Source organism: Triturus cristatus, chromosome 5_1, assembly GCF_964204655.1.
Source record: "Triturus cristatus chromosome 5_1, aTriCri1.1, whole genome shotgun sequence".
Taxonomy (NCBI): Eukaryota; Metazoa; Chordata; class Amphibia; order Caudata; family Salamandridae; genus Triturus; species Triturus cristatus.
Window position 1 is genome coordinate 28,148,739 of NC_140587.1, and position 16,718 is coordinate 28,165,456.

General features: G+C 44.9%; 1 protein-coding gene across 1 annotated transcript in view; it reads right to left on the reverse strand.

The window, feature by feature from the left end:
- Window positions 1-4,810: 4,810 nt before the first annotated feature.
- LOC146829996 (uncharacterized) overlaps window positions 4,811-16,718 on the reverse strand; it is a 99,060-nt gene continuing 87,152 nt past the window's right edge. Inside the window, exon 17 of the mRNA XM_085603680.1 lies at window positions 4,811-5,533. Coding sequence (XP_085459806.1) covers window positions 5,514-5,533 — 20 coding nt within the window. The 3' untranslated portion in view covers window positions 4,811-5,513. The remainder of the gene's footprint in view (window positions 5,534-16,718) is intronic.

The window sequence follows — 16,718 nt, forward strand, 5'->3', positions numbered from 1 at the left end:
TACGAATCGCATTGGGAAAATTCCCCGACATGTCCTCGGGTCGGAAAAAGTGTCCGACACGTCCCCGGACAGTTTTACGTACGAATCGGTAAAATGAAGTCCGAGCGCGCAAGTACGATCCGTCCCGTCCGTCCGAATGCACAACCGTATGGAAAAAACACCGTACGGAGCGAACTCCCATGGCAACCATAGAGACGTCCAAACATGTGCCCGCATACGCGCCGAACACCCACCCAGCCCACCCCCCCAAGTATGCGCCGTACCCCCAGCCAACCCCCCCATGTACGCGCCGTACCCCCACCCCACCCCCGTAGGCACGGAGCGTACCCCCACCCCCGTAGGTACAGTGCAGACCCCCACCCCCGTAGGTACGGAGCGTACCCCCAACCCCGTAGGTACGGAGCGTACCTCCACCCCCATAGGTACGGAGCGTACCCACACCCCCGTAGGTACGGAGCGTACCCCCACCCCCGTAGTTACAGTGCGGACCCCCACCCCCGTAGGTACGGAGCGTACCCCCAACCCCGTAGGTACGGAGCGTACCCCCACCCCCATAGGTACGGAGCGTACCTACACCCCCGAAGGTACGGAGCGTACCCCCACCCCCGTAGATACGGAGTGTACCCACACCCCCGTAGGTATGGAGCGTACACCCACCCCCGTAGGTACGGAGCGTACCCCCACCCCCGTAGGTACGGAGCGTACCCCACCCCCATAGGTACGGTGCGGACCCCCACCCCCGTAGGTACGGAGAGTACCCACACCCCCGTAGGTACGGAGCGTACCCCCACCCCTGTAGGTACGGAGCGTACTCCCACCCCTGTAGGTATGGTGCGGACCCCCACCCCCGTAGGTACGGAACGTACCCCCACCCCCGTAGGTATGGAGCGTACCCACACACTCATAGGTACGGTGCGTACCCCCACGCCCGTAGGTTCGGTTCGGTGCGGACCCCCACCCCCGTAGGTACAGAGCATACCCACACCCCCGTAGGTACGGAGCATACCCCCACCCCCGTAGGTAAAGAGCGTACCCCCACCCCCGTAGGTACAGAGCATACCCACACCCCCATAGGTACGGAGCGTACCCCCACCCCCGTAGGTATGGTGTGGACCCCCACCCCCATAGGTACGGAGCGTACCCCCACCCCCATAGGTACGGAGCGTACCCACACCCCCATAGGTACGGAGCATACCCCCACCCCCGCTACGCGCTGGGGGTCTGCACCGTACCTACGGGGGTGGGGGTACGCTCCATACCTACGGGGGAGCTGGGGGTACGGTGAGTACATGGGGGGCTGTGGGTACGGTGCGGACGTGTAGGGATGGGGGTACGGTGCGTACCTGGCCCCCTTTTCGTCGTGCATCGCGGCGTACTTAGCTTTTCCGGCACTTTTTGGGTCCCGTAAAAATTTTGCCGTGCGAAGTGCTGTGGGTACGAATCGTACTTGCTGCTCCGTAAAACGCACCTGACTCCGTGCGAATGTCGCGTACGCAGTGTCCCGGATCCTAATTGTGGGTATCTTTTAGCCGGTCGGTGTTTTTCGCGATTCGTACGGAAATGGTGTTTCTGTACGAATTGTACTTGCGGGTTTGTACGGTGTTTTTCCCGGGTACGAGTCGGACGGAGAAAGCGCTCCGTCCGACGGTTCGTACCCGGGTTTTACAGGATCGGAATCGGCACCTAAATGTCAATTAACTAAATATTAGTTCAGTGTAAAAAGTAATACTGTTATTATTATTAAATTACTTCCCACCCTATTCCCCTATAAATACACAACCAGCTCCTAAAAACAATGACACAATTAACACAATTACCAATTAATTAATTAATAATATTTACCAACCAGTTAATAATTAATTAATAATAAATACATTCCCACAATTAACACTATAAAATCTACATTACATAAATACTAATAAATAAAAAATAATAATTAATTTATTATAATTAAATTACTTCTTACCCTATTACCCTATAAACCAACAACCGGCTACAGAACCATAAAAATGCAAAATTTAATTAAAATAAAATTAATAACTACTAAAACTTTAGCACATATATTAAAAAACAAAAGAAATACTTAGACAAAAATTAGTTCACATACTTTTAGAATACATACTACATAACACTAATTAAAACATCGATATTTTAAACAAATATATTTTTGCAAATGATATTAATGACTTTGACGATATTTTCAGAAACGATATTTCTTACCTCCAAGTCAATATTCTTGACCACAATATTCTTACTGTTGATATTTCTGTATCACGACTCAGGTACACGGTACAGGCAGAGGAGAAAGGCTTCCATGCTGACACACTGATGCGAGACGCTGAGGTTCCTGCACCCAGATACTACAGCTCGCAGTGGTCTGAAATCCCTTGCGGGGTGTCCATCTCAAGACCAAGACGGGGTCCCACAGTCTTTCACTACCGGTAATGGGGTTAGCTTCAGTCTAGGGGGATTCTTTGCTCTACACCTACATACATACTAGGTTTCGTAGGTACATCTAGTTAGTATCGCATCATAAGAGTACGCATCATTACTGTCATGTATTTTTATAACTGCCTGTATTCATTGTTTTAGCACTATGGTAGGAATTTACTATCCTTTAACTCTATTGGTTCTTATATTCATTTATATCTGTTTCTGTCTGATGGTTGTTTCAGCACACATATTGTACCCTGGAATGAAGCTGGTTCAATAAATACTTATTGAAAATGTCCCCGCCGTTTATTCTGTGTATCTCTCTGAGAGAAAGTGAGCATGAGTGACTGAGCAAAAGGTACTGTACTGTTTCCACAATCCCTGATGGGACAGGGTTGTCATGTTCGATATTTGCCAAGAACTATTCTCTCCTTTGAAAGAGGAGTCTACAGTGACACTATGAGCTAGCTGGTATACAGGTGAGCATACCCGGTGGAGGTGTCTGGAATCAGACTGGACACGAATCCCATATTCTATGTTGTTTAAACATGCATACCATCCATTATAAGTTAACAGGCACAACACGGTAGTTTTTAGTAATTTTTTTGCATCTTTTATATTGTTTATTTAATTGGTAGAAGTTTTCTATTGGCTGCTGTTGTTTCTAGTTTGTTCTGATTGGTTGTAATAGTGTCTGTTTAATTGTTATATCAGTTATGTCCTTATTTAGAAAATGCTAATTATTTATAGTTTAAGAAATGTATTTAAAACAAATGAGGATGTTTATGAATGTTATTTGGGAAATACTGCAATGTTTTAAAAAGTGAAATGCATTTATTTGTATTAGTGATTTTTTTTATATTTGTATTTATTTTGGAAATGAGAAATTTAATGTTTTATAGTGGTAAATTTTATGTGATTATGCAATATTTCAGTAGTCGATATTTTCAGTCTTGATATTATTGTTATGTGCTATGTTTATTTGATGTTGACAATATTTTTATTAACGATATTTCTGTATTCAATATTAGTGATATTGATGTTTTTTCATCAATCTTTGTGTATTGTTTTGATTAAATATAGGTTGAGGATAGTTTTGTTGTCTATATTAGTGTCATGATAATTTTGTAGATCTCTATTAGTAGTCACAATATTATGTCAGTGAACCAGCTCTCCGGTCAGCATCTACCGGCCTAGCAGTGGTGCCTACGCTTGTGTGCATGAGAAAGGGGGCAGCTTCTGCTCTTACCTAGCTATGAAGGCCTGCTACCAGCTTCCTTTGGATCTCCTAATTATTGGTTCTGAAAGTTCATTTCACAGAAAAACTCAAGAGATGGATCTTCCCCTGCCCTAATTGCCTGGTCCTCCTTTTGCTTCTTGACCTGCGAACCCTCGGCTTCAGAACACTCCCAGGACTAGCCATGCGCTTTACAAAACCGTTCATTCATTCATTTATTCAAGGTGACAAGGCACCCAATTCCACACCACAGGATACAAAGCACAATGGTGATGGCCACCTAGGTAGCAATTCTGCAAAGGGTGGACTGTCAAAGACTTTTTTCTAATTTAATACAATCTGAGTATTATAATATATACATTATTACCATCTGATTTATTTAATGAGAAAGACTTTTTCCCTTTTTTTGTGGTGTATAATTATTTGCATTTTGGACTCCCCACCCATCGTCTACACGTACCTATTTTTAGAAGGCATTTGCTCTAACAAAGGATTGTTGCACTTTTAAGATTGGTTTGGTATGCATGACTTATTCTTGTCACAGTTGTGCACAGGAGACATGGATAGTTATGGTACATGTGCACAACATGCGTGTTCACATCTGAGGAAACTGTAAACGTGATTTGAGCTTTGTAACACAGTGGATTATAATCAATGTTGGTTGTGGTCAGGGTTGCAGCAGATGTCTGATGCAAGGTGCCAATGCACATGTTCGAGCTTAATTTTATTTTTTATTTTTACCAATCATCCTTTTTAAGGTGTTTTTGTTATGGTTGTACAACAGAAGCCCTACCAGCATTGGTGGTGTGCATATGATGGTGTTATGCTCCATAACAGTGAATTTTAACTTAAAATTGATTTCAGTAAAATGTGTGTTAAATTGTGCATCATCACTATGTTGATGTATTACCACTGTTAGGTCTTATGGTAATTGCCCTTGGAATAGAACACTTCAGATAGCCCCTGTCTTCTATTTTTTAGAAACATCAGTAAATAATGTTTTGTGTTCACTCTTTAATGTCAGAGGTCAAGAAATCATGTAAATAATTATTTCAAAACTGTTTCACGATGGTTTTGTGAAAGTGCATTTTGTAGTAACAAATTCACATGTGGTGGAAAAATTAGCCACTCCAAATGGAATAATTTAGCCAATGTTTATTAATCAGAAAATAAATATGACAATTTTTGACAACACTAGGGTCTTGGTCACACAACCTGTAATGTTGTTCAATGCATTTATAAATGCCATCACGTTAACAAAAAGTGAAAAAAAAAGACTTGATCAGTAAATGAGAGGTACTCAGATTCAAAACATTCCAAAATTGATAGGTCTACATAATAAAATGCACATTGAATTGCATCAAGTTACAATAAAAACTAATTAAATCTTGTTGTCATTATTATATTTGTGACAATTATAAAGACATATTATCTTTATGTTGTGTCTCAAGCTAAAAGTTGCCAACACATCCATGAATGTCAATAAGTCAACAATTTGAAAACTGCTTTGTTAAGGCTCATGGACTATCTAAATTTACCCTATATAGTGGATAAATCAACATGGTAAAGTGCATATCAATTTGCATGGCGTTACAATGACAGTTTGGAACCTGTTGTATTAACATATTTCACAGGCTCAAATCTTATAGCCACCTTAGATAATGTTTTACTGCACCAAAGATTTATGATCAAATGAATTCAACAGGGTAATTATTCGGTGCAAATCAGTTCATTCTACTTATAATGCTCACAAATCATTGTTTCACTACTTGAGAGTAGCCTTAGAATTTGTTTGTCTCCTCCCATTTTACAATGGAGTTCATTTCAACAGGAATTCCATTCCTTAATTGCACCCTCGTCGATCTGAACAAATAAAATAAAGAATGAAAAAAGAAGAAGAAAAATGTGTTACACAAATACAGTACATAACTTAACTAAAAATGATCTCATTTCACAAATTTACTGATCATATTTTTAAACAGGGGTCAGGAAGCTTTCTTCTATCTTTAGTATTCATACTTGTTACAAATGAACAAAAAAGTCTTTATACATGTTTATCCCTGCCAGTGCAGTGCATCCAGCTTCCGGGATGAACCTGGTTTCTACTCTTTGAAGGGATAATACTCTATTCTGTCCTCTTGGGTGCTTAGGTACCAAGTCAATGTCAAAGTATAACTTTTCCCCAATCATCTTCATGAATTTCACTGAACTATACTATAGTTTGCATCCTGGTAAAAAACAAGCTGCTTTACACTCCTTCCAGACTAAGCCTGAAGGCAGCTCTCCACGGCTACCACTTGGAGAGCGTTCTAAGGTTGACCTCTTAAATCACCATAAGGGTTGTCGGGACTGTTGCAAGGTGCCCACGTACATTAGTGGACATCATATACCAGGCCAGCTCCTCCCACTGGTGGCAGCAGTGGGATTCAAGCCTGCATTGTTTTACCAGATAAATCTTTGTATTGATTAACTGAAAAAACCATCACTAGTACTAGGCACATATAAATACAAGCTTAGAATAAGTAAGTTTTACTAAACTTAGGGTTGGGTAAGACAAGGTTCTAGCACACCCTTTCTCCAACCTCAGATAGTTTAGTTCCCACCAGGTTACATAGGTTCAATAACACACCTCACTTATTATGTATATTAAAGGAGAAGCCAGAGTCTCTCTTCCTACTAGATACAGTGAACTTTCATTCCAAGAACTGAAAGCACTGTAATCAAATAGGAAGCTGAAGACAGGGACTAGTGCCAACACTCAACACCTTGTAGGGGTGTTACTGTTGGATGACGTGAGGAAAGCCTCTGGGTCAGATGAACAGGATAGAGTGGGTGGGCCAGGGAATGAAGATAGTGCAGGAGGGGAACCCCTATTTGACCTAGAATCTCAACCTGACCAGGTGGAGCCTGATGATTCCACCTGGATAGTTCAGACCTCCCAGAGGATAACCCAGAGGGCCAAGAGGATGCCTGTTGGACTTGGCCCTTTGTGGCTAAAGTTCCTTAAACTTGTTGCCCTCCTCCTAGACCTTTTTCTGACATAATGTTGCCAACTGAGGTGCTTTGGGCAAAGTGCAAGTGCTCCCTGTATAAAGTGTTATGATAATTGATTGTCCACAATTGGTATGTTTGCCTTACTAGTAAAGTCACTGGTAAAGTGGAATAAGTGTGCCAGGGCTGATAATGCAAATGCTACTAGTGGGCCTGCAGCACCAATTGTGCCACCCACATACATAGCCCTAAAGAGAGAACTCAGGCCTGCCACTGCAGTGTCTGCGCACAGTTTGCAAACTGCCGTGTTGTCCTGACAAATGGCACCCACTTGCCAGACCTTACCCTTCCCTTTCCCCGCACTTCCAACACCCCTATAGTAGGCCCAAGGTACCTCCCTGGGCAGGGTGCATTGTCTGTGAAAGGTAGGACATGTACTCAATTGTGTACCATGTCGTAACAGTGAAATTCTCATTTAGTTGTTCACTGTTGCAAGGCCATCTTGCCCATAGGACAAAATGGGGAAGGCTGTGTAATATGTTTCCAGCCTATCTTCCCATAGGCTTAAGATGGAGAGCTGAAGTTTAGTATGCCTGAAATCACAATTTAATAAGACATCCTTCTGTGAAGTTGGTTTTTGAATTGTGTGTTTAGAAACCACGCTTTTAGAAGTGGCTTTTTTTATTTCCAACAATTCTGTGCGCCTCTGCCTGGCTGCGGATTGACTGTCTGAATTTGAATGTTATAGGATCTAGGAAAAGTCTTGACCCAGGGGAGGCATAGGTGAGACAGCACCAGGCTGACCTGCATCTGAATTGTAATGGGGAGGAGTAGCCCCCTGGATGTGTAGAGGCCTGGGCTGCTGCCATAAAAGAATGGCTCCACCTTCTGCTGAGTGATTGAGAAACCAGACCCGCACTATCAAAGGAAGAAGGTGTCACTGGCAGGGAGACACCCAGAGCTGGTCTGGACAGGGGTCAGTGCCCCCTGAACACAGAGACTTCCAGGGGTATACCTATGAGAGCTGAAACCCCTGAATGTTAGACTGATCAAGACTGAAAAGGATTGAAACTACTTTGTGGTCAAGAGGAACCTCTGCCAAGGAACAACAGCTGAAGAGACTAAAGAGAAGGACTGACCCTTGCTGTGTGTCCTGGGGCTGGTCTGCAGTTTGCTGATTTAACTAAGGAGAGGTGAAGGGATTTTGCTGTGTGCTGTGTCCCTCTGCTTGAAAGGACTTTGCGTTGTGCTGTGTCCCAAAGTAACTTGTCCCCAAGGGCTTGAGGAGAGCTGGCTCCCTGCTGTGGAAACTCAGGAACATCAATGTTTCCAAGTGTGTCTCAGGTACGCTGTGTGCGTGTGCTTTTTGCAGCCTGAGACCTTCGTAAGCATTGCCCTAGGACTGTGTGGGCCGAAACCCAGCTGAGTCTCAGCATCGGTTTGTGCGTGTGAAGCCTGAGACTGCCGTAGGGTCTGTGGTGCTGGTTGGAAAGTGCCCCGTGACTGTGATTGTGATTGTTGTTCAAAAGAGGAATTTGCCCAAGATCGTCAGCAACGGAGAAGGCAGCGCCGTAACCTGTCCGGCTACAGCATCGCCTTGCATCGGACCTGCGTCGTCATCGGGAGTGCCCAGCAGGATGACCGATGATCGGGGAGAGAGAGAGAGCGATGCAGCACATCCCTCAGGTAAGGCTTGGACTCCGGTTGGGAGCAGCAAGCGTGTGCGGCCTGGGGAGGCGTGCAGAAGGAGTACAGGAGTGCTCCCGTCTCTCTCCTGCTGCATCGCGTTAGACACGCTGAGTCCTCGAGCGACCTGGACCTGCCTGGCAGTACCGGGGTCGCCCTCGGAAGTTCAGGACTGTTGTCTGTGGTTGGGGCCTAGTGGTGCCCGCGCTAATGGCATTGATTGGCCTGGAGTTATTCCTGCATTACGAATTACCTTATTACTTGCATTAGGGATTGTATTATTCCTGCATTACGAACTGCCTGATTACGTGCATTGAGGATTAAATTATTCGCGCATTACGAACTGCCTTATTACTTGCATTAAGGAGTGTGTTATAGGTACACTACGAACTGCCTGATTAGGTGCATTGAGGATTGTATTATTCCTGCATTACGAATTGCCTGATTACGTGCATTGAGGATTGAATTATACTTGCATTACGAACTGCCTGATTACATGCCTTGAGGATTGCATTATTCTTGCATTACGAACTGCCTGATTACGTGCCTTGAGGATTGCATTATTCTTGCATTACGAACTGCCTGATTACGTGCATTGAGGATTGCACTATTCTTGCATTACGAACTGCCTGATTACTTGCATTGAGGATTGCATTATTCTTTCATTACGAACTGCATTAGTCTGATAATACGACCGCATTACGAACTGCATAGCATTGCCTTAGGACTTCATTTGAACATTGTGAACTGCTCATTAATACCGCAAGAACCTACAAGTGTTTGTTGGCTTAATAACCGGCAATGGGAAATATTACAAATACACATATGTTGGATGTTTATCATTTGGTCTTACCGTATTTTTTTTCTTGACAAAGATAACGTTATTTTCATACATCAGAGTTGTGTCCGTTTGTAGTGTTATCACTGTGTCACTGGGAGTGTGTTTGCAAATACTATAAACATTGCCTTGAAGATAAGCCTGGCTGCTCGTGCCAAGCTACCAGGGGGTGAGCAGGGTTTATCCAAGAGGGTGTCCCTCCTAACCCTGACTAGAAGCAAGGGTCCCTATTTGGACTAAGGTAACTGCCTCTGCCAACTAGAGATCGCCAGTTCTAACAATGCCCTTTTCTGAACCTTCTGGGAAGGTGCAGAGTAGACCCATGAGGTCTAGATCCTCCTCTGTAGAATCCAATACTTCTAACCAATCAGTAGGGGCCTTCATTTCTAGTAACGGAGGGAACACTTTTGATAGGTAGTACCAACTGCTTGAACTTGAGAAAACTAGGCTTAGGCACAGTAAAGAAGTATTGGCCCTTGACAGAGAGTCCCGAGAAATCCAGAAGGCTAGGAAGAAATTAGGACAAGATTTCCAAGGAGGCAGCAACAGTGTACCTAGAATTAAGGAGCATTCCTTTGACAATAGGAACCTAAGCAAGATTGTCCCTCCCTACCATGTTGGGGATGATATCCACTAATGGATAACTGCCTTGGAGAGGGCCTGTAAAGTGCAGAGGGTCTCTCAAGAGCAGTGGGTAGCTATCTTTTGGCTCTCCTTTGCCGACAAAGGTAGAGATAGACTCCTCACTGTTAGAAAAGGGGATGCTGACAATTACTCAATCTTGAAGAGTGCTCTCATTGATGGGTTTTGCTTAACCACTGAACAGTACAGGATTCAATTCAGAGACACGGAGAACGCAGAGAATCAGGACTGGGTAGACTTTGTGGATAGTGCTATTAAGGCTCTGGAAGGTTGGTTTCTTGGCAGCAAAGTGCATGATTTTGAGGGATTATACATATTGATTATGAGGGAGCAGATCCTAAATAATTGCCAAAATCAGCTATTGCATCAGTTCCTGGTAGACTCAGATCTGACTATTCCCCAATAATTGGGAAAGAAGGCAGATGAATGGGTCAGGACCAGGGTGAAGCAGAAAAACCAGGACAATAGTGGTGAATCAAGATAAGGGTGGGGACAAGAGTAAAGTCAAAAAGGAGTCTTCGTTAAGGCCCAAAAAATCTGCATCTGGGGGGGGGGGTCAAAATCCAACAAGGCGAAAGGCAAACAGAGACCTTGGTGTTACGTTTGTAAGGTAAAAACCCATTGGACAAAGGATGCTGATTGTCCAAAAGCCAAGGAGACAATTCCTACCACCACTGCCCCTAAGATAACTGCTCACCTAAGCACAAGTGGTGATACAGGGAACAAGGGAATAGTGGGGTCAACCTTAGGATCTGAGGTGGGTTCTGGCTTAGTCAGAACTCCAGCTCGGCTGTATTAGTCTGTGATGGTGGCATAGATATTGCCACCTTACTTGTCAGTCCCAGTAACCTGGGAAAGTACAGACAACAGCCTTTGATCAATGGAACAGAGGCAATTGCTTGCAGGGCCATAGGGGCCAGTGACACAATGGTGACAGATAAGTGTGCGTCTCTTCGACAAATGGTTCTTGGGGAAATGTACCAAGAGACCAATACAAACAATGTCAGGAATTACCATTCCTTGGCATTTGTTAATTTCAGCTGAGGAGGGGTGACTGGCCCTAAAAAGCTTGTTTGTTGGGCAATGATGTGGAGACTTCAGCCTGGGCTGAAGTTGAATTTAGGAATCAGGTAGCAATGTTGGGGATCTCTGCAGATGTGTTTGCTGTGACCAGGTCACAAGCCAAACTGACATCCACTGAACAGGCCCTGGATCCAGGAACAATGGACCAGGTGACTTCCAAGTGAACTCAAACTCAAAGTGAGGATCAGTCTCTTGAGGGAGATGATCTTAGTCCCTCTAAAGGGACTGCCCCAGATGAACTGAAGCCTGATCAGGTTGAGTTCTTGCGGGCAGGGGCCCTTCCAGGGCAGACTTAAGTTTGGAGCAGCAAACCTGCCCATCTCTTGAACCCTTAAGACAGCAAGCTGCTGCTGAGGCTGGTGGGAAGGTCACTGGGTCCCACAGGATCTACAGGGATAGGGGATTCCTTTACTCAGAGGCTAGAGAGCTCAAGCCTGGTGCCACCAGGAGGCTGGTTATACACCTGACATTTAGGGGCTTACTACTCACCCTAGCATATGATATTCCCATGGCATGACACTTAGGCCAAAGTAAAAGTTGGGACAGGCTTGTCTCTCACTTTCACTGGCCTCACATGCCTGAGGACACAAAGGAGTTTTGTCACTCCTGTGCCACTTGCCAAGCCAGTGGTAAGGCAAGTGGCACTACAAAGGCCCCCCTAATATCACTCCCAGTGGTGGGGGTTCCCTTTGAGAGGTTTGGGATTGATATCATTGGCCCCATGAACCCTCCTACAGCATCTGGGCGCAGTTACATACTAGTGGTAGGGGACCATGCCAATAGGTACCCAGAAGCAATTCCCCGTAGGACCACTACAGCTCCTGTGGTAGCAAGAGACCAATTGGGAATTCTTTGCAGGATGGGCTTCCCTAGGGAGGTTTTAACTGACAGTTATATTACTGCAATGTGAAAAGAGTATGGTGTGAATTACAAATTCACCACACCCCATCATCCTCAATGCAATGGGTTAGTTGAAAGGTTCAACAAAACCCTGATGGGCATGATCATGGGTCTCCCAGAAAAGCCTTGGTGAAAATGGGATGTCCTTCTGCCCTGCCTTCTCTTTGCCTATAGAGAGGTCCCTCAGAAGGGGGTTGGCTACAGCCCTTTTGAACTTCTGTTTGGGCATCCAGTTAGGGGTCGCTTGTGGTTGGGGAAGGAGGGATGGGAGTTACCCCTCAAACCTCCCAAAAAAGACATAGTGGATGTTGTACTTGGTCTCCACTTCAGGATGGATGAGTACATGAAGAAAGCAAGTAAAAACCTGGAGGCCAGCCAATAATTACAAAAAGCTTGGCATGACCAAAAGGATGTCCTGACTGTTTACCAGCCAGGTCAGAAGTTGTGGGTGTTGGAGTCTGAGGCCCCAGCAGATCTCCAAGATAAATAGAGTGGACCCCATGATAAAATTAAGCAAAAGGGTGAGGTCACCTCTCTGGTGGACCTTGGAACTTCCAGGAGTCCTGAAGGGTGCTCCAGGTGAACAGGCTAAAACCTTTTGTGGACAGGGCTGACATGGGCTTGCTCATGGCAACTGATGAGACACAGGAGGAAGAGAGTGACTGATCTCCTCCCACAAAACTCTCATGATTGGTCAGTTGATGGTGTAGCCTTTCCAGGCAGCCTCAATGACCAACAGCAGATTGATTGCAGTAAAGACCTCAATCAATACAGGCATATGTTCTCTCTGACACAGTCAAACCCCCTGGTGTAGCTATGAAGTGGACACATGTAAGAGTCTACATGTCAAGAGTAAAATCTACAGTCCGCCTAAGCATGTAATAGAATGCAACAGGACAGATATCCAAAAGATGCTGGGATTGGGAGTGATTGAACACTCAGAAAGCCCTTGGGCTAGTCCAGTGGTCCTGTTATCAAAACCTCACACCCAGGGTGGTAAGAGAGAGATGATGTTTTGGGTTGATTACAGGGGACTCAATGCAGTCACTAGGACTGATGCTCATCCAATTCCTGGGGCAGATTTGCTTATTGACACTTTGGCCTTATGGAGGTTCATGAGCACATTTGACCTAACTGCCAGCTATTGGCAAATCAGACTAGCTGAGGATGCCAAACCAAAACAGTATTCTCAGCCCCTCGTGGGCATTATCAAATTATTGTGATGCCCTTTGGTTTGAAGAATGCACCTGACACATTCCAAAGGCTGGTGAATTAAGTTCTCACAGGTCTGGAAGCCTATAGTGCAGCATATCTTGATGATATAGCTGTCTTTAGCTCCACCTGGGAGGATCACCTCGTCCACCTAAACATTTTTTGGAGGTTCTGCAGAAAACAGGCCTCACTATCAAGTGCCAGATAGGGCTGAGCAAGGTTGTGTACCTGGGCCACCTTGTGGGTGGAGGCCAGGTTTAACCATTGCAAAGCAAAATCCAGACAATTATGGACTGGGTTACTCCAACTAACCAGACTGAGGTCAGCGCTTTCTTGGACCTGATTGGGTACAGCAGAAGATTTGTCAAAGGCTATGGGTCCATAGTGACCCCTTTGAATGATCTGGCATCCACGAAAATGCCCGAGAACGTTCAGTGGACAGTTAGCTATCAGAGGACATTTGATGATCTCAAGCAGGCCATGCGCACTGCTCCCATTCTACAGATTCATGACTACTCTAAGCAATTCATTCTCCAAACAGATGCATCTGATATGGGGGTAGGGGCAGTGTTGTCACAACTTAATGCAGAGGGCCAGGATCAACCAGAAGATTTTATTAGCAGAAGGTTGACCCCCAGAAAGAAAAGTTGGCCAGCCAAAGGGAGGGAGGCCTTAGCTGTGGTCTTCCCGCTGAAGAAGCTGAGGCCATACTTGTTTAGCACTCACTTATTGTTCAGACGGACAATAAGCCCCTCTTATGGCTCAAACAGATGAAGGGTGAAAATCCCAAATGTTTGAGGTGGTCCATTTCCCTACAGGGGATGGACTATACAGTGGAAGAGAGACCTGGGAGAAACCATGACAATGCAGATGGACTCTCCAGATATTTCTACGTAGAAAATAAAGACTCATCTGGGAAAGATTAGTCAATATCCTTACGTTTGGAGGGGGGTGTAGGAAAGTAGGATCAGCTTCTTATGGTTACCCCCACTTTTAGCTTGATGTGATGCTGTTTTTGACTAGTCTGACTGGGATACTGCTAATCAGGACCCAAGTATATGTTATGTTATGTTAATCTGGAATTTATACAGCGCGCGGCTACTCCCAGGAGTGTCCCGGCGCTAAACAAAAAAGACCATACAACAGAAACAGAAAAAATCCCAAGGCAGAGACAGCGAAAACACATTTATAGTTGAAAGAGCCATGTTTTCAGTTTGTTCCTAATGGTGAGAAGGTCCTGGACCTGTCTAAGAGACAGGGGAAGGCCATTCCACAGGCGAGAGGCCAGCACTTGAAAAGATCTTCCTCCAACCCGGGAGAGTGAAAATGTAGTAACAGGAATCAAAACCAGAGCAGAAGATCTCAAAGTACGTTGGGGAATTTAGTGGGGAAATCTTTGTCCAAGGTAAGGAGCTCCAATCTGATGAAAAGCTTTAAACACCAAAATCATAGCTTTAAAATGGATTCTTTTCCAGACCGGGAGCCAGTGCAAAGAAGACAAGAGAGGGGACATATGAGTCCTGGGACCTAGCAGAAAAATGGCCCTAACAGCCGTATTCTGGATCACCTGCAGTTGAGCAAGTAGATAGCCAGGTAGTCCCAGGTACAGAGAGTTAACATAGTCCAGCCTCGAAATCACCAAGGCCTGGACAACCATTTTCCTATGAGAAACTGAGAGCAGGAGGAGAAAATTACTCAACATTCTTAAAACCCCAAAGCAAGTCCCTGCTACAGATTGGATCTGAGGCTTCATAGAAAGAGTTGCGTCCAAGTGGCGTCCAATCTGACTCCAAGATTCTTAACCATGGTCACAGGTGAGGTGGGGGGAGACATATCCTGCGGCCACCAGTTATGCCATGCCTCACAAGGGAGAGAACCGGAAAAAAAAAATTTCAGACTTTTCTAAGTTATATTTCAATTGATTATCTTTCAGCCATGAGAAAATCTCCGAGAGGCAAGAATTCATCGCATGACCATCAAACTCAACTCCCTTTTCACAAGTAAACAACAATTGCGTATCGTCCGCATACGATACGATTTTAGCCCCATGTTGTTCGGCAGAAGAGCAATAGGGGACATATATAAATTAAACGATGTTGGGCTCGAAATAGAGCCATGAGGGACCCCGACATTCATAGGAGTAATGACAGCAGAAAAAGGGGGGGACTATATAGTTTGAAGACGGTTATTAAGGAATGACCTAACCCATCTCAATACTGTGCCTCCAACGCCGCCCTCCACCAATTTTTGCACAAGTCTATTGTGTGGCAGGGTTTCAAAGGCCGCAGAGAGGTACAGCAGCACCAGAACCGCGTTACCTCCCCTATTCAGCGTGGCTTTTATGGTTTCCGCAACTTCTAAGAGCCGATTCGGTGCTGAAATTCACACTAAAACCAGCCCTAAAACCCGACTGCTTTCTACTTAAATTGGTAAGCTCATTACTTAGGTACATCCCAGATTGGATACTGGGGTACCATTGTCAGTCCCTAGTACATGGTACCCATGTTCCCAGGGAATAGGTACCTCAGAGGTTCCCCATGGGCTGAAGCATGTATTATGCCACCCATGTGGGACCATTCAAATTGGAACTGCAGGCCTTCCATTGCAGCCTTTTTAAGTTGGTGCTTGCACCACTTACTAAAGATATAGGTTTTCTATAAGTGTTCTGAAGTCCTCCATTGGGTTCAACTGTGGTATCCAACACCTCTTCACCCCTATGCACCCGGCTTTCCTGGTATGGGTAACTTGATTGCTAGGGTATCCACAGGTGCGGTGCCTCTCCAACCTTCTGTCTTCTATGGGGTTTCTTCAGGGTAGACTGGGAAAGATTCTTAATTTTTAAAACTCTAACCACGAATTATATGTAGTTGTATGAACCCCGTGGTCATGTTCCCACACTGCACACGCTCTCCGTGGGCTCCCAATCTACACACCTTGGGTGGTTCCTTGGGGTCCCAGCAATTCTACATCCTCTTGACACTGTCCCGGCTCGAATCGTGGTACTTATACCACTTTCTTAGTATGTGGTTTGGTCCCAACCTTGGACCCACTGTGCATCAGTGCTATTTACTGTGATTTCTTTGCTAAAGTAATGTGTGCTTTGTGTCCATCTCCGTGTAGGAGATACTGGTTATGTCCTAGATAGTGTTATTTAAAAAATACATATTTAAAAAAAACTTTGTGTGGTTCTTTTTCATTTCATCTATACTATAAGATTGCATTCTTGTAAAACAAGCTGATTTACACTCCTTTAAGACTTACCCTGAAGGCTGCTCTCCACAGCTACCACTTAGAGAGCTTCAAAGGTTGTCTAAGACCCCTTAAATCACCATAAGGGTTGTCTGGACTGGTGCAAGTGTTGTGTGTCAATTTAGATGGCCGTACAGGTTTGCTGAATCATGTCCTTAGATGGGCACACTTCAACTTGCCCTTATTTAGGCATAGAATCCCAGTCCTTATTTAGGCATTGGCAATACAATCCAAATACAGGCATGGTCACCTACATCCTTCCATCCCACGTCACAAAGAGTTCTTAGAAACCCGACCCTTAAGCCGTTGGGATTTTCCCTGCTTGACTTATTGATTTCTCCAAGAACTCATATATTATGCATGAACTACTATTCCTTAGGGGTTCATTCATGACGTCTTCCTCTGCCCGACTTTACATCAATGCTAGCATTCCTAGACACCTTCCAG